We start from the raw sequence: 22,463 nt of genomic DNA on the forward strand, positions 1-22,463 counted from the left end.
TCCAAATTGGGAAAGGAATACATCAAGGCTGTATGTTGTCATCCTGCTCATTTAACTTATATGCAGAGCACATCATCAGAAATGCTGGACTGGATGAACCATAAACTGGAATCAAGATTGCTGGGAGAAATATAATAACCTCAGATATGCAGATGACATGACCCTTATGGCAGAAAGCGAAGAAGAACTAAAAAGCCTCTTGATGAAAGTGAAAGAGAAGAGTCAAAAAGTTGGCTTAAAACTCAACCTTTAGAAAACTAAGATCATGGCATCCAGTCCCATCACTTCATGGCAAATAGATGGGGAAACAGTGACAGACTAGTTTTTTGGGCTCCCAAAATCACTGCAGATGGTGATTGCAGCCATGAAATTAAAAGGTGCTTACTCCTTGGAAGGAAAGTTATGACCAACCTAGGCAGCGTATTAAAAAGCAGAGACATTACATTGTCAACAAAGGTCCGTCTAGTCAGGGCTATGGTTTTTCCAGTAGTCATGTATGGATGTGAGAGTTGGATGGTGAAGAAAGCTGAGTGCCGAAGAATTGATGCTTTTGAACTGTGGTGTTGGAGAAGACTCTTGAGAGTCCCTTGGGCTGCAAGGAGATCCAGCCAGTCCATCCTAAAGGAGATCAGTCCTGGGTGTTCATTGGAAGGACTGATGTTGAAGCTGAAGCTCCAATACTTTGGCCACCTGATGCAAAGAGCTGACTCATTTGAAAAGACCCTGATGTTGGGAAAGATTGAGGGCAGCAGGAGAAGGGGACGACAGAGGATGAGATGGTTGGATGGCATCATTGACTCAATAGACATGGGTTTGGGTAGACTCCGGCAGTTGGTGGTGGACAGGGAGGCCTGGCGTGCTGCGGTTCATAGGGTCGCAAAGAGTCAGACACAACTGAGCGACTGAGCTGATAACTGATACTGTTCCTTGGAAGAAAAGCTATGACCAACCTAGACAGCATATTAGAAAGCAGAGACATTATTTTGCCAACAAAGGTCTGTCTAGTCACAGCTGTGGTTTTTCCAGTAGTCGTTTATGGATGTGAGTTGGACTATAAAGAAAGCTGAGCGCTGCAGAAGTAACGCTTTTGAACCGTGGTGTTGGAGAAGACTCTTGAGAGTCACTTGAACTGCAAGGAGATCCAACCAGTCCATCCTAAAGGTAATCAGTCCTGAATATTCATTGGAAGGACTGATGCTGAAGCTGAAACTCCAATACTTTGGCCACCTGATGCAAAAAACTGACTCATGAAAAGACCCTGATGCTGGGAAAGATTGAAGGCGGGAGGAGAAGGGGACGACAGAGGATGAGATGGTTGGATAGCATCACCGACTCAATGGACATGAGTTTGAGTAAACTCCGGGAGTTGGAGATGGACAGGGAGGCCTAGTGTGCTGCAGTCCTTGGAGTTGCAAAGAGTTGGACACGACTAAGCGACTGAACTGAACTGAACTGAACTTGATTCTGGGACAGCAGAGACGGGGTCCTGGGAGCCTGTTGGCCCCTCTGGAAGGAGGAGTGTGCAACCTGGCCTCTGCCCCTCTCATTCTGTGTGGTTCACGTCTCTCTAGTGGCATTACTCTGCTTCCCTCCCCCGCCAGAGCTCTGGCCGTTCTGCTGTCCCCTGCCCTGCTCTGGACATGTCAGTCTCTTTGCCTGTCTGTTCCCTGAACTCACCACACTTATTCCTGTCTCAGCAAGGTCCTCTCCTGGCCTGTTTTTCCCGCATGTTGTCACCCAATTTCCTTCTTGCTTCTCGAGTGGTCTCCCATGAGCACTCTGTCTGAAATATACCCTTTCTTTTCTCCCTTCACTGTGTCCTCTTCTCGTGCTTGATTTCTCTTCAGAGCATCAATAGCTACCAAACACTGTATATCTTTGTTTAATTTTGTCCATCTTCTTCACTAGAGTGAGACAGTATTGAGGCATGTGTGATGGTTAAAACATTAACTGACCCACAGAACGGACTCAGAAATCTTCTAATAAATTGAGATGCTCCAGTTTCTTTTAGACAAAATCAACCTGAGAAGTAGTCCCAGGACTGTGATTCTTCATGTATGAACCAAGGTGACCCTGTTTTGAGTATGGTATTACATCTAATACATCTAATATATATATATATAATCCCAGTTTCCCAATTATGGATATGTTGGGAAGTGAAATTTTCTTTTAAATATGCTCTTGTTCCAAAGGTTTACTTGTCAAATGGTTGCTTGAAATTGAGAGCATGCCACGTTTTCTAAAAAAGGATCCTTACATTGACCCAGAAATACCTATCTCAAATTCAGGCATGCATAGAGAAGATGCTTTCAGATAGATGACTCAGCTGTGCTTTCCTAGCCTTCTTTTTTCTAAAAAGTTTAAGTTAGATTGCAAGAATCACTTACTCATTCAAGTATTTAAGTGACAAACGTTTCATGTCTGCTGCTGAGTATTGGGAATGGAGCATGGAGTAAGGTGGACACCATCTGTCTTCCCTGCAGTCTAATGGGGGAGGTACAGTAAACATAATTATACAAGCAATTATTTAAAATTGTGATAAGAGTTATGAAGGAAAAATAAGGAAGGAGAGAGGATGGTTCTGTTTAGGCAAGCCATCCTACCTCCTCCTACTTCCAACTTCCTAAAAATGTTCCCTGCAGTTTCCAGCAGTAGGCACCGCAGTAGAGGTTCCGACAGCTGGGGAGGTGAGAGGAAGGCCCTGGAGCTGGCCAGTGTCTGGAATGAGGTCCTCGGGTTTTAGTTGAACCCTGTTGTAGTGTGAAGGATACTAAAATAAACAGGAAAAAAGCTTTCCTCTTCTAACTAAAGGAGCCCAAATTAAAAATCATGGATTTGCTGAAGGCAAGTAAATATGTATATGGAAATTTTTCTTGTTTCTTTTTCCTGTGGTACTTCTGCTGAAGTCCTTTATATTCCCAGGTGTCTCAGAAATTTTAATATAGATGGTCTTCAAGTTAGATCCAAGTTACAAATTTCCTGTGGGGATGACCATTCTTTCCTTAGGTTACCATCTTCTGTTGACATTTCTATGGAAATTTGGAGATTTTAGGGCAGAAGTTGTAAGATTGTACTCCAGCGGAATCTTTTCCTTTTGAAATCTTTGCTTTACTGAGGTATAATTGAGAAATTGTAAGGTATTTAACTGTGTACATGGTGGTGGTTTGATATACATACACACTGTGTAAGGATCCCTACTGTCCAGTTAATGAATGCACCCATCAGCTTGCGTATTTCTCTCTTTCTTTCTTTCTGGGAGGAGGAGGGAGCATTTAAGTTCTACTCTCTTAGCAGTTTCAGTTCTGTAATACAGTGCTATCAACGAGAGTCACCACGTTTTACATTAGGACCTCGAAGCCGATCCAGCAGAATTTTAACCGTAAGCACCACAGTGGTTATGGGCTTGGGCTCTGGGGATAGACAGACAGAGACTCAATTCCTATCCTTGGGCAGCTTGGACCACTTCCCTAAGCCTCAATTTCCTCTTCTGTGTGTGTGGTAGGGGGGCAGGGACCTGGGAGGAGGCACTGACAGGGCCTTCCTGTTGGGCTGTTTGGAGTAAACTCTGTCTTGCACACAAGATGGTTAGCACAGTGCCTTGCACTGAGGCCCAAGGAAGTTCCAGAACACATTAAGTCATTAGTAATGTCGTAATAGTGCCTGGAAGTATCAGTTTGAGTTAGCTGACACACTGTCTTTTCAAAGTTCCTGGGAAGGTTAGATGGTGTCACATCCTTTAAAATCTTTTCTAGGGTTCACTCTGAAAAAGGGGAAGGAAATTCCCACTTGCCATACTAACTGACTATGTGCTAATGACCGTGGCTATGGCTTGTTAATATTGTTTAATTTATCCAAGTTAAAAATAATTATTATGTAGCCTGGGTATCAGTTACCAGTGTAATACCTTTTCCCTCTTTTGAAGAATTTAGTCACATTTCCGAAATTCCGGTTTATAGATCAAAATTTTTTAAAAATGAGAGCACTGTATTTAGAAGTGAGAAATTTGTGTGCTAAATTTATTCACACCTTAGCTACTAAAAAATACCATAAGATCATTTTCTGGGGCAGTTTTGATATTCCCATGTTTAGGAAGGTGTTGAGCTTGTGCTTGGTGATACTGTCAGGACCAAGGCTTAATCAAGCAGGATGGAAGTGTGTGTGCTTCTGGAGTGCATGCACCATCACACCTGCCCTGTCCAGGGAATGATCCCCAGGCCTTACGCGCCCACTTTTGCACGTTCCAACTCAAAATAGCAGAGTAGACATTCACAATGACTTGTTTGTTGTTGTGGGATCTATTTCTTTCCAAGCAGCCTGTTGATATTTTTTTTAAGTTGAAATGCTAGGAGTACAGAAATTTGAATGATACTCTCTTCTTGGCACAAAGCATTCTTAAAACTATAAGATCTTCATTGTGGGAAAATTAATCATTTTATCTTGGAGTTTGCTGCTTCCCTGGTGTCACAGAGAGACAGGAAGGAACCTGTCTGTGATGCAGGAAGACCCGTGTTTGGTCCCTGGGTTGGGAAGATCCTCTGGAGAAGGGAATGGCAACCCACTCCAGTATTCTTGCCTGGAGAATCCCATGGACAGAGGAGCCTGGCGGGCAACAGTCCATGGAGTTGCAAGGAGTCGTACACGACTGAGGGACTTAAACTTCCACTTTGCTGTTTGCCTATGTTGGTTCCTTTGAAGGTCCTTCAGAAATATTTCCCTTTTTGAAGTGAAATAAAGAACATTCAGACTACAAAACCTATCATTCTTAGCAGGGTCGTGATCTGCACATCAGTTCTTCAGGGTCTATGTGGTGCCAGTTAATAGTCACCTGATTTTCCTTTGATTTGAAAGTTATTTTTATGATAACAGTCATGAACTATGAGTTGACTCGGTTCTCCCCTTTCTATTCTCTTAGATTTCTATTTCTTTTCTATTCCCTTAGATACATATCTAATAGAAATCTTTAATATTTACAATGAATTTTCACGTATACTTAGTAATTTCCAAATTCTCTATTTCTCTGAGACTGTGTGATTTTGTGGGGTGTTGCTGTTTAGTTACTTGGTGTATGGTGGTATAGTATTGTTTCCTGGAAAGGTCACACTTCCATGGAGGGCCCAAAATAAATTGTAGTGTTCTTGCTGGAAATTGTCAAGCCCTTGTTGCTGGAGGAATGAAAGCATGGATGGGATGGGGGTCCAGTTGGCTGGTATGGGCTTTACAACATGTGCCAAAAGTGTTCACTTAAATAGGGAGTGTTAATTTTTTTTTTTAACATCCTAAGATACTGATGGTAGTCTTTGATTTAAAAGTAAGCTTAAGATGTAATTTGCTACCAGATTCTGTGGGAGATTAAAACAGTATAGTGCCGAAGGTTTACATATTTTTAAAATGGTCACAGGTGGTTGGAGCAAACTAGATGAACACAGACGTGCTCGAAGGTTACAGTGGTTTCCTTTGGAGACTCACAAACAAGCAAAATAGCACCTCCTGAAATGCTTGACATCATCGTTTTAGTCTGGCTTGCCAGCTTTAGGTTTCACTTACATTTTTGCATATTTGTCTATTGGACCAGAAAAAAAAAAAATCAAAACAGAACTGGGTTTTCTTCTTTTTGCTATTATCCTTCTGTTTCTTAACTTGCAGAACGCAGCTGAGCCTGTGGCAGCCGCGGAGACCCTGGCGGAGGTACCTGAACATGTGCTTCGAGGACTTCCGGAGGAAGTGAGGCTTTTCCCATCTGCTGTTGACAAAACTCGGATTGGTGAGTGCTGGGGTCAGGGGAGGAGAGGGCAGGGAGAGCGGGCTGTGGCCAGGCTTCCTCTGGGGGTTCTCAGGTGGGGAGCTCACTGCAAAAGCAACACATCTATACTCTGACTTGTTTTGAAGAGTTTGTTTTCCAGTTAAGAATCCAGGGTGGACAGGAACACCGTCACACCCACCCACCCTCCGTGACTCAGCCTGAGCAGCCCCTTCCTTCCTCCGTGTCTCCCCAGGGTTCTTCTTCCCACAGAATGTATTGCTTCCGCCTCTGATTTCATTGTGATTTGAGTGTGATGATAGTATTATATTTATTTCATTATTTTGTATTTGTTTTCATATCCATCACTTGCATTGATCGTGAGTGCCTTCATTTCTTATTTACCTTCATGCCTCCAGTAACTGACGCTCTTCATGGGCCTTAGTGGGTATTTGAGTGAATGATGAATGTGTCCCAATGCTTCTTGCTAGAATTTCTTGTTGAATATAGCCAAGCTTTTTTGTATTGAGTCTTGTTTTTGTGTTCTAATCTTTAGACAGAAGGCTAAGGAAATAAGTTACAAAAGTTAGAGTACAGTCTTAGAAGAAATTATGTTTATGTCCTGTTTTCTTTTTTTAAAGATATTCTCCTGATATTCTGGTGTATATGTGTGTGAATAAATTTTTAATAAATTATTTTCCTAATTCTCGTTGAAAATTATTCAGTGAGTAATTTGTTCATGAAAGTGGTTGATTTTATCTCTCCACTAATTAGTTATTAGCTGGGATATCAAATGGGATTCATAGCAGACTTACAGGTGGTGGAATTAGTTCATCAAGCTGAGCCACTGGCTGAGACCACAGCCTTCATCTATATGTGAGGAAATTGAGCCCAAAAGGTAAGGGAACATGTTCAAAGCAGGGCTGTCAGTAAGAGACACCCTGGCACTGGGTCCATTGACTAGGGTGTCTCCTGCTGTTTACCCACTGCTTCTGTATCTTGTTTGCCTTATGGTCGCTGTGAAGAATATAGAAATACCCCTGAGAATACCACAAAGCAGCATACATCTTGGTTGTTTTAAACTCTGAAGAGTGAGTTGTTTAAGCTTTCAGGAAACAGAGCAGAGAGGGTTTTCCACTTTGAGCAAACAAACTTCAAAAATATTTACTACAGGACACTATCTGTGTTTCTAACTCTCTAAGAGGTTTTTTTTTTTTTGACAATTTGAAATCTGCAGAAAAGGAGAAAGAGGAACTTTGCATTTTTACTGCATTCGATATTTTTTTCTCTTAATTGTTGTGATTATCTCTTCTCCAAGTGTTTGTGATTATGCTGTCTGGGTAATTTTACTTGTAAAGATTAAAAAAAAACCCCATAAGATAATCTTTCCCACTTACAAAACAATATAGATTCTTTACAGGCTATTAGGAAAATGCAGAAGACTGTTAAGAGGAAAAATAAAAATCCCCTTTGAATACTTGATTTAATTTGATTTTCTGTGATCTCAGTTAACATTGTCTTGCTTTTAGAGTGACTAGTCTTTTCAGTATTTTGTGAAATTGAATTGCTTTTAGTGCTTTAGTCTTTAAAATACCACAAGGCATTGTGAATCTATTGGTTTTATTTTCTAGGTGTCTGGGCCACTAAACCAATTTTAAAAGGCAAAAAGTTTGGGCCATTTGTCGGTGACAAGAAAAAAAGATCTCAGGTTAAGAATAATGTATACATGTGGGAGGTAAGAAATGATCCTTGTACTTTGCTTATCAGAGTTCAGTACATTTTTAAAGATTTCATTCTATCTTCTCATTCATTTGACCTTCTGAAATTAATCAGTCAACTTAACACCTTCTTTAAAATCAAGAATATTTTTACTAGAAAATGTGTTTCCTCGGATACAGATTGCTGTTTACATTTGTAGTTTGAAAGTGCTTGGCTGTCCTCAACAATAAATGTCAAATTGGTGTTTTATTTGCCTGATTCAGGTTGCTTTGCTTTGCTTTGCAGCCAAGAGTTTGGTCTGCCATTTTATAGGCTTTCAGACGAACACCAGTAAAAGACACACCAAAGTGGCCACTAATATCAATAAAGCACAGTTACGATCTTTTCTGTTATTTAGGAAGTAACCTCTGTGTTGCTGGACATTCAGAGTTGGACATACTTAGCACACTGTGTATTTATATAGTTGTTGTTGTTTAGTCCCTAAGTAGTATCCAACTCTTTTGCTGCCTCATGGACTGTAGCCCACCAGGCTTCTCTGTTCATGGGATTTCCTGGGTAAGAATACTGGAGTGAGTTGGCATTTTCTTCTCCGGGGAGTCTCCCTGACCCAGGGATCGAACCTGCATCTCCTGCATTGGCAGGCGATTCTTTACTACTGAGCCACCTGAGGAGCCATGTTTATATAGTGTTTTGAAGTTTTAGAAAGGCTTTCATTCTGTTTGTTTCACATTCTCTCAATGATCCTGAAAGATGGGGAGTGTTCACACACTTCTTATACAGGGAAGCTGTCTAGACCAGAGAGGGTGGCTCCCTTCATGGGCACACGTGCTGAGAGGGTTGTCAGAGCAGAACCACAACCCCCATGTGTCCTGCTGCCTGACAGTGAGGCAGTTAGAAATGTTTCATTGGTTTGGTGGTGGTGGTGTAGTCACTAAATTGTGTCCGACTCTTGCGACCCCATGGACCTTCCAGGCTCCTCTGTCCGTGAGATTTCCCAGGCAAGAATACTGGAATGGGTTGCCGTTTCCTTCTCCAGGGTATCTTCCCCATTCAGGGGTCGAACCTGGATGGATCAGACCTAGGTTGGCTGTATTGCAGTCAGTCTCCTGCATTGCAGCTGGATTCTTTTACCAACTGAGCCAGGGTTCAAATCCTGCCTTTGTGACCTGGGTAGGGCCCTTAACCTTTGGGCCCTAAAACCCTCCATTTAAAAATGGGGAGAATAAAAAATAATCTCATGAAGAAAGCTGTGAAGATAAAATATCTTATTATTGTTTCCTAAAGAGTTGCCTATGAATTAAGCATTTCTGTTAAATTTAATTCAGGTCAGGAGCCCCCCATGAAACTCCTCAGGTTCTTGTAGAACTCAGTGGCATGACTCCCTTTAAACCCAGAGAAGTTTTTTTGGTGGTGAGGAAAAGCATTTCTGTCAGATTGTCTTAGGTGGAAATCACATCTGTTTCACATGTAAACATGTAAAAGCCTAAAAATAAAATGCACCTGGGAAATGTCTGGAGACAGTTTCAGTCAAGAAGTTCTGTGGTGTTTGTCAGTCTGAGGTACGTTGCTGTTTTTCTTAGTGCTGTGAACAGTGTTTCTTGCCTTGAGAATTCTAACAGTTTCTCTCAGTAATTTTGAGAGTTCCTCTGAATCTCTTATAATAAATATAGTGATATTTAACCCAAGGGGACTTAGGAAATGACGATTTACCATGGGAGTAATTACTTTGTTATTTCACAACTTTCAAGTTAAAAGAGTGCTGTATTTGTAGAAAAAATGCCCAACCAAAAAAAAAAATAATTATTCAAGATAATGGCCAAATGCTTAAAAATGTCTTAACCACAAAGTTATGTTCCAAAATAAACTGTATTTTTAATTTTAGAAGTTTCACAAGGGAAACCAACAAGCATGCTCTATCAGGTTAGCATTAACCCTGGTGAGGAACCAGAAAACACGTACTCTAGTTCTGTGTGTATCTAAGATTGAACAAATGTCATTAATATTAAACCTAAGTTTGTGGTACCTGCTTTACTCAACATAACAATTTGATATTGTTGGGCATTTTATATCAATTATTAATAGTGCCTTTTGTAAATTAGGTTTCATTTGCCTTGAAATTTTTAAAGTATGAATTCATAGTAGCTTGTTTAAAAAGTATAATTTGGAGCCATGATGTATTAGATATTAGAGATTCAGTTTTTCCTGTTGACTTGTTAACATCCCATTGTTAATTTAAGATACTTCTCTTTATGTTCTGCCATAGTTAGGAATCCTTATAACACTGCCAGTTCTTGTTAGTCAGGTTTAAAGATTTAGTTCTTGTCAAGGCTGGGTTTTATTCCCTACAATTAAAAAAAAAAAAAAAAACTGTGGATGTCATTCAGATGATTTCAACTCTGAGGTCTGTATTCCATATAGAAACCTCTAAACCTTTTTGCTCTGTTAAAAAAGAAGTAGATATATTTGACATACACATGTGGAAGTATGTATTTGGCAAACTATAGGAAGCAAAAATTATAATGTACATATTTCTTATAAAGAAAATAAAAATCCAGGTAAAATTTAGTGTTTCCCCATTAACTTATTCTAACTTTGGTGTTATCCTCTGACTTGCATCAGAATGCCTCCTCTTAATGTCACAGATACTGCTTATCATTAAAATCTCATTTGGCATTTGTTCTTCCATTAAAGTGCCTTAAGACCAGTTTATCTTTTAGCAACCTGGTCTTTTGCCTCCACTAGAAGTTTATTTTAAAGCTAATCTATGAGAAAGTGTTAAATTGCTTTTCTTGAGCCCTTGATTATCTTATGCAGACTTCTGTCCTCTAAGTTTCCACTGAAAGCATGCTATTATATTGGAAATAATAGGAGAGAAACAGGAGAGTATCCTCAGGGTGAATGCATGGAACGGTCAGGTTCTGGAAAGAGGCGAGTACTCTGTGGTCAGTTCCTGGTCGGGAACTGCTGGCAGGCCAAACAGTGGACTTCATGTATCCCCACTGCCACACACACACACGTGCGTGTGCACACACACACACACACACACACACACTGAGCAACTTGCAGTATTCTAAAGCCTTTCACATTCACTTCTGTGGGGCTCAGATTGTTTCTAATGAACAGAACTTTTGAATTGTTGACATGTTTTAATATGTCTTTAAAAATAGCCTTTAGTGTTTTTTTTTTTTTTTTTTTTTTAAGCCTTTAGTTTTTGCAGCACTTTAGGTTAACAGGAAAATTGAGCAGAAAGTTGCGTTTCTATATTTCCTTCTCCCCCCGTCCCCTCTCCCCCACTTCCATGAGACATGCACACACAGCTTCCCTCACTGGCTTCATTTCCACCAGAATGGGGCATTTGTTGCAGCAGATGCACCATTATTGCCGAGTCCATGGTTTACATTAGGGGCCACTCATGGTGTTGTACCTTCTAATAAGTGTTTTTTAAATTATGAAAGTAGTGCATGGTCATTGCGAAATAATATAAACAGAAAATGATAAATGAGAAAGTAAAAATCACCTGTCAGCATCATGGTGTGCATGCTTTTAACTCTGCTTCTTTGCCTCTGTTTTTCTTCTGTCTCTCTCACATGGGCACCTATACAAACACCATATCTAGACATTTCACACACAGTTGAGATCAAACAGCATATGTATGCAGTTTTGTAACACGCTTTTTTATCTTAATATGTTGTAGATGTGTACATGTCAAATGTACATCCCACGTCAAATGCTTGTCCACATCATTATTTCTTATAGCTACCTAGAATTCCATTGTATCCTTCCACTGTTAAACCAGTGGATGTTTAAGTAGTTTTAATTTTCATGATATTAACAATCCTTTGGGAGAGAAGGATTGGGAGTTTGGGATTAGCAGATGCTAGTATAGGATCAGAGAACAAGGTACTACTGTATGGGAGAGGGCATTATATTCAATATAATGAGAAAGAATATACATATGTATATAATTGAATCACTGCTGTACCAGCAGAAATGAACACAGCACTCTAAGTCATCTCTACTTCAATAATAATAAAAAACCCAAATTCTTCCAAGTATAAAACTAACTGTATATGCATATTTGCTCACTTGTCTGGTTATCTTCTTAAGATAAATTCCTAGAAGTATAGTTGTTGAGTCAAAAGTTACGTACATTTTAAGTTTCGGTAAATTTTCCTAACAGACCTCCAAAGGGATTGTACTAATTTACATAGCCACCAGGGGTGAATATTCCTTCCTAGCTTTTTAAAACCAGTGTTGTTGATGTTTTTTGATAGTTTCTCCCCCTTTCTTATCGATGAAAACTGATAGTCCACTGCTTCGATTTGTATGTTACTATTCAGGCACAAACTTTGAGTCAAGAGGGTAGAGAGAAGAAATAGAACTGCATTTCAATTAAAATTGATAGAGAAGTTATTTCTGTATAATGAGGAGACTTTAAATATTGAATAGTTTCTTTTTTTCAGAAGTGAAAACAAACTTTTTATCATTCAGCACTGTTTTGATCAGATAATAACAAGCACATTTCATAATTTTTGCTGTCTCAGTTCTTCTAATTTCAAAGTATTTCTAATTTAAAAATGGAGCAAAACTATAAAAGAGAGTAGAGAAGTCAACCAGCTGATTCTGTAGAACCTTTTGTCAGAAAGTACCACTCAGCTCTTACTGCTCCTTTACAACTTCTAAACCATGCAGAATGTCCTAAGAAAAGACCTAGCTCATGGGGGAAATCCAACCTGCCACCTGTTTCTTGCAGTCCAAGAGCTGAGAATGGTTTTTACATTTTCAAGTGGTTTAAACAAAGATCAAGTGTTTTGTGACACATGAAAAGTATATGAAATTCAAACATTAGTTCATTAATAAAGTTTTGTTGGAACACAGCAATGTTCGTTTGTTTACATATTGTCTGTGGCTGCTTTTGCCCTGCAGTGGCCAAATTGAGCAGTTGTGACTGAGACCATATGGCTTGTAAAACCGAAAATACTTCCTGGCCCTTTGCAGAACGTCTGCTGAGCCCTTGTCTGTGTGTGTAAGAGAGAGGGAGTGAACGTGGTGATGTCTGGGGTCTTAGGTTTACTCTGAAGCAGTGTGGTTAATAGAAGTGCAAAGATTTTGAACTTGTTACTTAAAAGTGGGCTAGCTGTAGAGTTAGTTCTTTGTCACAGAAACTGCAGCACCAGTCTTACTCTTCTCTTAGGACCTTCAGGAGGGTGGGGACGTTGAAGTACAGAGAATTAAGCCATCTTTCTGAATAAGTGAACTTGTAACTAGATTGACAGTTTGTTATAGTGCAAGAAAAAAATTGAGAGCTTATTTACTTATTTAACCCTTCTTTGTTAAGCTTACCGTGTGACGGACACTGTCCTCAGTTCTGGAGCACTGAGCTTGGCATGTAATACTGGTGGTATTATATAGACGGATGACAGTACCCCGTGGGGACTTTTGTTTGTGGAATAAAAGAATACCAAAAACACCCTAAATCTTTCCACAGATGATAGATCCGAGAGCAGGTGGCCTGCTTGGGGTCTGAAACTGTCAGTCATGGTGCCCAGGTTTCACGGTTGCCTGTTCAGTGATCTTCCCACTAGCAGAGTCTACCAAGAGATTCTTAGTCTTTGGCGTGTTGTGGACCCCTTCGAAATCTCCCCAGCAGATATACAAATGTACATAAACGCACAACATTTTGCGTATAATTTCTAGGGTTATGTGGAATTTTTAAATAGCTCAGTGGTAAAGAATCTGCCTGCAATTCAGGACACATGAGTTTGATCCCTGTGTTGGGATGATCCCCTGGAGGAGGAAATGTCAATCCACTCTGAGCGACTGAACATGCTTGTACTAAAATATGAATTTACATTATTTTATGGCTTTTGAAATGATTGGATTCACTTGAATGGAATTGAGTGACGTGAGAATTGCATTCTGTTTCACAGTGAGTTAATAGCTGGTCTGTTTAGTGGTAGGGACAGAAAAGAGGTTAGGCCTTGATGACCTAGGGAAGGTTAAGGATGGGATGAGGAAATTGGAAAGAGAAAAGAGACAGAAATGGAGGCACAGATGAAAGAACCAGGTTTGAATCCTGACTTTGACTTTCCCTCATAGTTCAGTTGGTAGAGAATCCACCTGCAATGCAGGAGACCTCTGTTCGATTCCTGGGTCGGGAAGATCCTCTGGAGAAGGAATGGGCTACCCACTCCAGTATTCTGGCCTGGAGAATTCCATGGACTGTATCTATAGTCCATGGGATTGCAGAGTCGGACACGACTGAGTGACTTTCAGTTCATTTCTTCACCTCTGACTTTTAGTGACTTCACTGTTCTAGTAAAATTACCGACCATCTTTCCCTAGTGTCCCCGTTTATAAAAGGGGCTTAATAATATTTCACAGGGTTCTTGTAAAGGTTAACAATGCTTGGTGTAGAAGTGCCTCCTTTTCTTTCTCTCCAAGTAGAGTATTTCTGTTTGAAAGTCAACTTGTGAAAATTATAATAGTACATAATCAGGTACCCTTGCTTTGTAAAAAGAGACTGTTTACAGAGGAAAACTGTTGATTATATGGAAGTATCTCTCCTTAGGATCAAGTCAGCTGAGTATTTCTCGGTCCTTATAAGGATGTGGAAATAGATTTGTGATGTAACATTGTTGAGTTAGAGCTGGGGAGTGAGTGTGGCCTGTCTCTGCACTGACTCTCCCTGAAAGGACCGGAGTCTCATTCTCCCTGTCGTTCCCACCCTGGCTTCCTGCTGTGGTGGTACCTGTGCAGTCTCATAACTTGCACATATGTTGGGCGTAATTCTGTCACATTTTAGAGACAGGTTCTGTGTATCAGTCACCGAAGTTAACTCTGGTTGGAAACCAGTTGGAATTCCAACTAAGGCAGAAATTGCATGAAAACACATTTTCATCCCAGTTCCAATTACAGGTGAGACTCAGTGAAAATCAGACGGCTACATATTTTTTAAAGATGTGTGTGTAATGATGATGGTGACAGTGATGGGAAGAGGATGGGAGTGTGAGCCTAGCATTCAGCAGAGCTTGGCTACCTTCCTAGCCTGCTCTCCTCACCCTCTTCCCTTTTTAAAACTTAGAGATTACACTAAATCAGTGGAGGGAAGGTAGAAAATTCAGATAAGCAGAAGAGAGAAAATGAAAATTATAAAGAATCGCATTTTTCCGAGAAAACCGTTATTAACATATGCATTTAGATTTCAGATCATTTTTCTCTTCATATATTCATATGTTTAAGCCATACTTTTTATAAATGGCTTGATTCAATCATCAGTGTATTAAGACTGTCTTTTCTACTGGTTATTTATATTTCTGCATCTTCTATTCATCTTTTTCTCCTAATTATAGAGATAATGTGTGTTTACTGCTGAGAAAATTCTTAAGAAATACAAAGATTACAGAAAGTAAAAGTTTCCACGAGTCAGTCATTCATGCAACAGTATTTTTTAAGTTCTGCCTAGTATTCCACTATATTCTGATATTACTGTACTGAGCTAATCTGTGGTGTTCTCCATTTCACAATGAGTCTATGGTAAACCACACTGCTGTGGACATCTTTGTACATACATCTTGGTATGATTGCCCAATATCTCATGAGAATAAATTCCTACAAGTGTATATGCTGATTAAAGTGTGTGCATTTTAAAGTTCTTCAGTCAGTATTGCTTAGTTTGATCCAAAAAAAGATACCAATTTATTCTCTGATCAGCATTTTGGGAGAATGTCTGCTTTCTAATTCTGTGGGGTTTTTTTTTCCCTCTTTAAAAAACAATTTTTACCATTTTGCGAGGTTAAAAAATTACTTATTTTTGATTATTAGGTAAATTTAATTTTTTTCCTTGAGATTTTAGCCATGTGTATTTTTTGTGAATTACTAGTTGGCACATTTTTAAAAACCTGAAGTGTTCATCTTTTCTATAAAATTGAGCATTTTAGTTTAAGTATGACTTAGTAGATTCCTGGAAAATCCCATGGACGGAGGAGCCTGGTAGGCTGCAGTCCATGGGGTCGATGAGAGTCAGACACGACTGAGTGACTTCACTTTCACTTTTCCCTTTCATGCATTGGAGAAGGAAATGGCAACCCACTCCAGTGTTCTTGCCTGGAGAATCCCAGGGACGGGGGAGCCTGGTGGGCTTCCGTCTATGGGGTCGCACAGAGTCAGCCACGACTGAAGCGACTTAGCAGCAGCAGTAGATTCCTTAGTCTCTTTTGTAACAAAGTGAGTTCTACATAAAAACTTTACTCAAGTGGAACACCTTGCTCTTTGCAAGGGTCATTATTGACCTGCAAGCCAGGAAATTCCAGCACAGTTTTATTGTTATCCTCCAGGTGGTTGGTATACTCTTGTTACTTCTTTCCAGCTGCCTTTAACTGTGTGGGATTTTCCAGCACCATCTCTGCAGTGTTTGTAGCTGTGTCAGTATGTGCGTGGGAGTGTGTGGGAACTCTGCTGTCTCCTATGATAAATCAAAACAAGACTTTTCATCTCTAAGTTAGTAAAAAGTAACCAGTATGGACTGACAATCTTAAAAGACCAACTAAATTTGTTATTTTATCATACTGGCAAACTTGGCAAAAGTATCTCATAAGCATTTTAAAGTAAAGCACCTTAAATTATTTTGGTGTGTAAAGTTTAAATTTTGTATTGTGATTCTGTCTCTTCCACACATATCATGTGGGGCTGCCCTTTCTCTTTGTTGTCAAGGGTGAAGAGTGTGTGTGTGCCTGCTCGTGTGTGCATGAGCTGAGAGTGAGTGTGACAGTGAGTTTGAAACGGAGTCAAATGTGACCTGTATAGCCTCTTTTTAGGTGGTGCAAAGAGGTGTTATAGTAAACAACCAGCTGCTGAATAAACTCACTGTGGGTACTTACAGGATAGTGAAAATACTCTCCTTGACACTTTGTGGGGAGTAAATAAAGTAACTGCAAAGCACTTTCTAGCATGATCCCTGTCACATAGTAGGTGCTCATTAAATGATGACAGTTATACATTTGTATATGATAATATCATTTCATTAATTTCATAGTTGTTTGTTGAGAGCCTACTCTGCCAGGCACTGGGCAAGGTCTTAGAGGTACTACAGTAAATGAAAAGACTCAAATGTCTTCTCATGGAGCTAATACTCTGATGTGGGGAAACAGTTACTGAGTAGGAAAATAAGAGCATAAGTACCATGAAGAAAAATAAATCAGGAGATGACTAGATGACTGGGGGTGCTGATGGGAAGAGAAGGCTTCATAGTTTTAGCTGGGATGGTCAAGGAAGGCACTGATAAATAGAGGTCAAGCAGAGCTGGGATTAAGGTCATCTTTAGTACTCACTAACTGAGTGACTTTGGAAAAGTTATGTAATCTTTGATCCTTAATTACCACATGTGGCAAAAAGGGGTAATAATGAACCTGATGCATAAGGTTAAATGAGATAATATGGAAATCATGCAACATTATGCCAGACGTCTAACCCCTAGCAGGAAGAAAGTGTTGTTCATGGCCAGTAAGGTGGGCGCCACCCTGGCAGTCCTGGGCTGGGAGACATAGGCATGCGCAGAGGAGCCAAGAGTGGGGGCTTTGTTCCTAAAGGAAAGGAACCTGCAGTAAACAAACAGTGTTTAATGTGAAAAGAAGACATGAGCAGTGAGGGTCTTGACTGTAGGAAAGAAATGGAAGCATCAAGATTCTCTCCTTTGTTTCAAAGGAGAGAAGACTCATTTCTTTTGTTTTATTTTTCACAGACTGTCACCAATTGATTGTATTTCAGTGCCTAATCAAGTGTTTTACAGTCTAAATTTGGGGAAGTAGAACATTGATGTATGTATGTATGTATGTATCTACAAAGTAAGAAACAGCTGCTCAATAGACTCTCTTTAAATGAAGGAATGAGAGCCGGAGGCCTCTAGGAGGAAGAGTTGATGGAGAGTGGATGATCAGGGAGGGCTTCTATCTTGCAAGTGTGCAATTGATCTGACTCCTCAAAGATGGGTCAGGATTTTGGTCTTGTTTCAGAAGGAAACTGGTATTTCCCAGAATACAGATTCTCTGGGTAGAGAAATGTTTAAGGTCAACAGAGTTTGCAGAAGAAGCATCATTCCCTGTCACCCACATGGAGGTTCACACTGCATGCTTCCTTACTGAAGTTTCTGTCAGCACTGCAGCAAAAGCACCTGCTGAGCTGTGGACCCCAGCAGGACTGGACCACCACTCTCGAATTGCTGAACACCCCAGGAGGCTGAGGGCATTCGGGTGCTGGGGAGCACTGCTGCAGGCTCACACTTCCTCTGTTATACGGGGAGGAGAGCTATCATTAGGCTTTGTGTTCATGTTTGCAAAGCATTTGGAGACCATCAAGTACATTTATTATATAGCACATAAAGTTTAGGAGAAAAAATTATACCCAAATAGAAAAATAACTAATGAGGAATTATATCATTTTGGACCTCAGTTTTCATTTTTTTCCTTTTTTATGCTGCTTATTCTGTTGCTTTGAAATGCTTTATAGAGTACTTCCATATAATGAACAGGAATTGTCTTAGAAGTTGAAAATGGAAACATGTAAAAGATTTTAACAACTGTCCTTTCCCCCCACCCAAGGTCTATTACCCAAATTTGGGATGGATGTGCATTGACGCCACCGATCCAGAGAAGGGGAACTGGCTGCGCTATGTGAATTGGGCTTGCTCAGGAGAAGAGCAAAATTTATTCCCATTGGAAATCAACAGGGCCATTTACTATAAAACTTTAAAGGTAAGAATGTTAGAATTAGTCTGCTGTTAGATATTCTACATGCATTTCTGCAAGTACTGTCCTTAGTCATGGCTATCAATAACGACTTTGCGGACTTTGAAAGGGTTATATTTGAAAGGGATTCACCACCCTGAAAGGTGTGTGTTTTAATTATACAGTTGCCACTGCTTATGTGAGGAAGGGCACTAAAGCATGAAGATTGTGTTAAGTAATTACATACAGCATCTTTATTGATACTGATGAGTTAAGCACGTGGCAGATACTTCTCTCCTCTTAAGACACAAATGCACTGGGAGCTTTCTGACAGGCCAGTTTATCTAACTATGTGGAACTCTCGACAGCTCTGGTGGTTCTGTGTTAACAGAAAACACGTTGTTAGTCTTCAGTCTAGTGTAGCTTTGGATTATCTTTTCTTTTGCCTAAATCTTTTTAATATAAGTATTTATTTTTTTTGGCTGTGCTGGGTCTTTGTCGCTGCTCAAGCTTTTCTTTCGTCACAGTGAGCAGGGGCTACTCTCTAGTTGCAGTGCAGGCTTTTCACTGTGTGGCTTCTCTTGCTGCAGAGCATGGGCTCTAGCACATGCAGACTTCTGTAGCTGCAGCACGTGGGCTCGGTAGTTGTGGCTTCCGGGTTCTGGAGCACAGGCTTAATGGTTGTGGCACGCGGGCTTAGTTGATCCATGGCATGTGGGATCTTCCGAGATCAGGGACTGAACCCGTGTCTCCTGCCTTGGCAAGCAGATTCTTTACCACTGAGCCACAAGGGGGGCCCCATCTTTTCCCTGAATTTTATTCAGAATGAAAATTACACAGAACGTGTTTCTTCTGCTAAAGTTTTATTTGGAGACATTAATAGTGGAGATGAAAAAAAGAGGAAAATCATTTTTTAGAGTTTGTGGTGAGGTCAGAGGTCACTGAGTACATTCAGGGAAGTTAGAATTTGGAAGGGTTGTTATCTCTGCAACAAGAAAGCCCACATCTGTCTCCCTCATTTCCATGTTCTCCTGGAAGGCAAATCTGCACTCATCGTGCAGGGAAGTGTTCCCAAAGGCTGAGTGAGTCTTGAAGCTCTAAAGAGAGGATTGTTGCTCTTTGCTTTTTGGATTAGATATGTTTGCTAAAATTGCTGCAAGGCAAGTTTTTCTTTATTCACTTACTTCCATTAAAAATGACATAGATTGAGGGCCAGTCCTTGAAAAAACTTAATCTCCATGGAGCTGAAAACTCTTTGATGAGCAGGCATTTAAGATGATGGTCATCTTTGCAGCATGCTGAGTTTTGACTGTATTTAGCACTAGAACTTGGCAAGTTATCTAGAGCTGTTTAGTTTTCCTTTGCTTTCGTTTATATTTTTCCCTGTCGGCTTTAGCCAGTTGGTTTGTCCTTTTTCTCATCTAAACCCACATTCTTGCTTCTAGTTCCTGCAGGAACTATTTCTTTGTAGTACTTTCTTATTTAAAACTTCTGTAACCTTCTTTCCTGTTTTCTTTCTGCTGGATGATTTTTCTGGCATGATTTCCTAGTAGGCATTACTGTACAGTTTTGTTACACTGGAGTCTGAGATTGGATTCACAGTTTGATTCAAGAATTCTTTCTGTTTCTCAAATTTATTTAAAGTGGAAGTTACATCTGATTACATCAGTGAGGAGAGTCCTGGTGGAGAAGAAATACCAATGAGGGGTGCATATGAGACAGTCAGGGAAGTGGAAATGAGGTTCCAGAGCAGAGGAAGCCCAGGGAGATGCTAGGACACTTGGCAATGCTTTCATCAGACTTGAAGCTGAGATGTGTTCATTTCTGATGGCAAAGCCGAGAACCGTTGAGAAGCAAGAGAGAATAGTGTTTGGGAGTGAACTCTGGAGCCAGACTCCTAGATTAAATCCTCACTTGCTCTGTGACCCAAGGTAAGTCACTGTGATTTTACCAGATGTGCAACCTTAGGCAAGTCACTTTCTGTGCCTCAGTTTCCTTATTTGTAAGATACAGATAATTGTATATTGACCTCAGAGGGTTATCAAGAGGATTGCATAGGTGATTGTGGGTAGAGTTCCAGCACGTGATAAGTACTAAATAAATGGTAGCTGTTATTTTTGGCAAGGCACAAGAGTGTCATGAATAGGAGTTAGGGACTCTGGAGCAGACTGCCTTGTGAGCAAATTTTGCCTTCGAGAGAAGCACAGGAAAGAAGATAGGGAAGCGTGAGAAGTTACACCTTCTGTCTTGATTTTTTCATCTGTAAAAATGGAGGTAATAGTAGAATTAATAATGTTGTTGTTATTGTTTAGTTACCAAGTCATGTCCAACTCTTTTTCGACCCTATGGATTGTAGCTCATCAGGCTCCTTTGTCCATGAGATTTTCCAGGCAAGAATACTAGAGTGGGTTTCTATTTCTTTCTCCTGGGGATCTTCCTGATCCAGGGATCGAACCCAGGTCTCCTGCATTGCAGGTGGATTCTTTACCATCTGAGCTACCAGGGAAGCTGAACATTAATAATACAGTCATGAAAATTAAACAAGCCAGCATGTGCAAGATTCTGTGAAGAGTTTCTTGTGTAACCTAAGTACTCAAAGTGTTACTAACTAGCTGTACTATCATTTTTACTTTTCTTTGTTGAAAGTAACGTAGCTCTGATCTTTGTAGACCTCCTCCAATCCTGACCTTTGGTTTTGCTCAAGTATGCATCAGGCGTTTTATATTCTTTTACTAGTGATTATATTCTGCGAGGTTAAGCTTTCTATGGGTTAAGTTTTGTAAATAACTTACATGTAATGATATTCTTGGCTCTGTATCACCTTCTGAGCTATCAACTGGATAGTTGAGAAATCTCAACACTGGTTTTGTTTGTAATATGATTAAAAACTGTTTTAAATTCCTGAGGATTAATTGTTAGCCTGCTCTCCATTCATTCACCTGTTCATCAGTTCTTCATTGTTGTTATTCAGTCTCTTAAGTTGTGTTGCGACCCTGCATCCCCATAGCCTGCGGCATGCCAGGCTTCCCCATCCTTTACTATCTCCCGGAGTTTGCTCAAACTCATGTCCATTGAATCAGTGATGCCATCCAACCATCTCATTCTGTCGCCTCCTTCTCTTCCTGCCCTCAGTCTTTTCCAGCATCAGGGTCTTTTCCAATGAGTCGGCTCTTCTCATCGGGTGGCCAAAGTATTGAAACTTCAGCTTTAGCATCAGTCTTTCTAATGCATATTCAGAGTTGATTTCCTTTGTGATTGACTGGTTTGATCTCCTTGCTGTCCAAGGGACTCTCAAGAGTCTTCTCTAGCACCACAGTTTGAAATCATCAGTTCTTTGTTGCTCAGCCTTTTTTATGGTCCAACTCTCACATCTGTACATGACTGCTGGAAAAACCATAGCCTTGGCTATATGGACCTTTGTTGGAAAAGTGATGTCTCTGCTTCTTAATATGCTGTTTAGGTTTGTCATAGCTTTTCTTCTGAGGAGCAAGAGTTTTAATTTCATGGCTGCAGTCATCATCTGCAGTGACCTTGGAGCCCAAGAAAATAAAATCTGTCACTGCTTCCACTTTTTCCCCTTCTATTTGCCATGACATGATGAAATCCAATGCCATGATCTTTGTTTTTTGAATGTTGAGTTCCAAGCCAACTTTGTCACTCTCCTCTTTCACCCTCATCAAGAGGCTTTAGTTCCTCTTCACTTTTTGCCATTAGGGTGGTATCATCTGCATATCTGAGATTTTTGATATATATTTCTCTTGGCAGTCTTGATTACAGCTTGTGAGTCATCCAGCCCAGCATTTTGCATGATGTACTCTGCATAGAAATTAAATAAACAGGGTGACAATATAGAGCCTTGTTGTATTCCTTTCCCAATTTGGAACCAGTCCATTGTTCCATGTCTGGTTCTAACTGTTGCTTCTTGACCCGCATACAGGTTTCTCAGGAAACAGGTAAGAGGTGGTCTGGTACTCCCATTTCTTTTAGAGTTTTCTACAGTTTGTTGTGATCCACACAGTCAAAAGCTTTAACATAGTCAGTGAAGCAGTAGATGGTTTTCTGGAATCCCCTTGCTTTCTCCACGCTCCATCAAATACTGGAATTTGATCTCTGGTTCTTCTGCTTCTTCGAAACCCAGCTTGTATTTTTGGCAGTTCTTGGTTCATGTACTGCTGAAGCCTAGCTTGAAGGATTTTGAGCATTACCTTGCTAGCATGTGAAATGAGTGCAATTGAACAGTAGTTGGAACATTCTTTGGCATTGCCCTTCTTTGTGGCCATTGCTGA

The 22,463-nt window shown here is 40.3% G+C and overlaps 1 protein-coding gene across 14 annotated transcripts in view; it reads left to right on the forward strand.

The window, feature by feature from the left end:
* The window catches only part of PRDM2 (PR/SET domain 2), a 137,667-nt gene that overhangs the window by 30,386 nt on the left and 84,818 nt on the right, over positions 1–22,463 (forward strand). For 12 of the 14 annotated variants that reach the window (XR_014054339.1, XR_014054337.1, XM_081492169.1 and 9 more), the window contains 3 exons: positions 5,644–5,761; positions 7,369–7,472; positions 18,052–18,204. Coding sequence is in view for 7 of the 14 variants with exons in the window: in XM_081492169.1 (XP_081348295.1) it covers positions 5,644–5,761; positions 7,369–7,472; positions 18,052–18,204 (375 nt within the window). In the remaining 7 variants the exon portion in view is untranslated. The remainder of the gene's footprint in view (positions 1–5,643; positions 5,762–7,368; positions 7,473–18,051; positions 18,205–22,463) is intronic. The other 2 variants (XM_081492177.1, XM_081492178.1) reach the window with 1 other exon arrangement.

This window comes from Giraffa tippelskirchi, chromosome 5, assembly GCF_054371585.1.
Source record: "Giraffa tippelskirchi isolate mGirTip1 chromosome 5, T2T-mGirTip1v1.2.pri, whole genome shotgun sequence".
NCBI classification, from domain to species: Eukaryota; Metazoa; Chordata; class Mammalia; order Artiodactyla; family Giraffidae; genus Giraffa; species Giraffa tippelskirchi.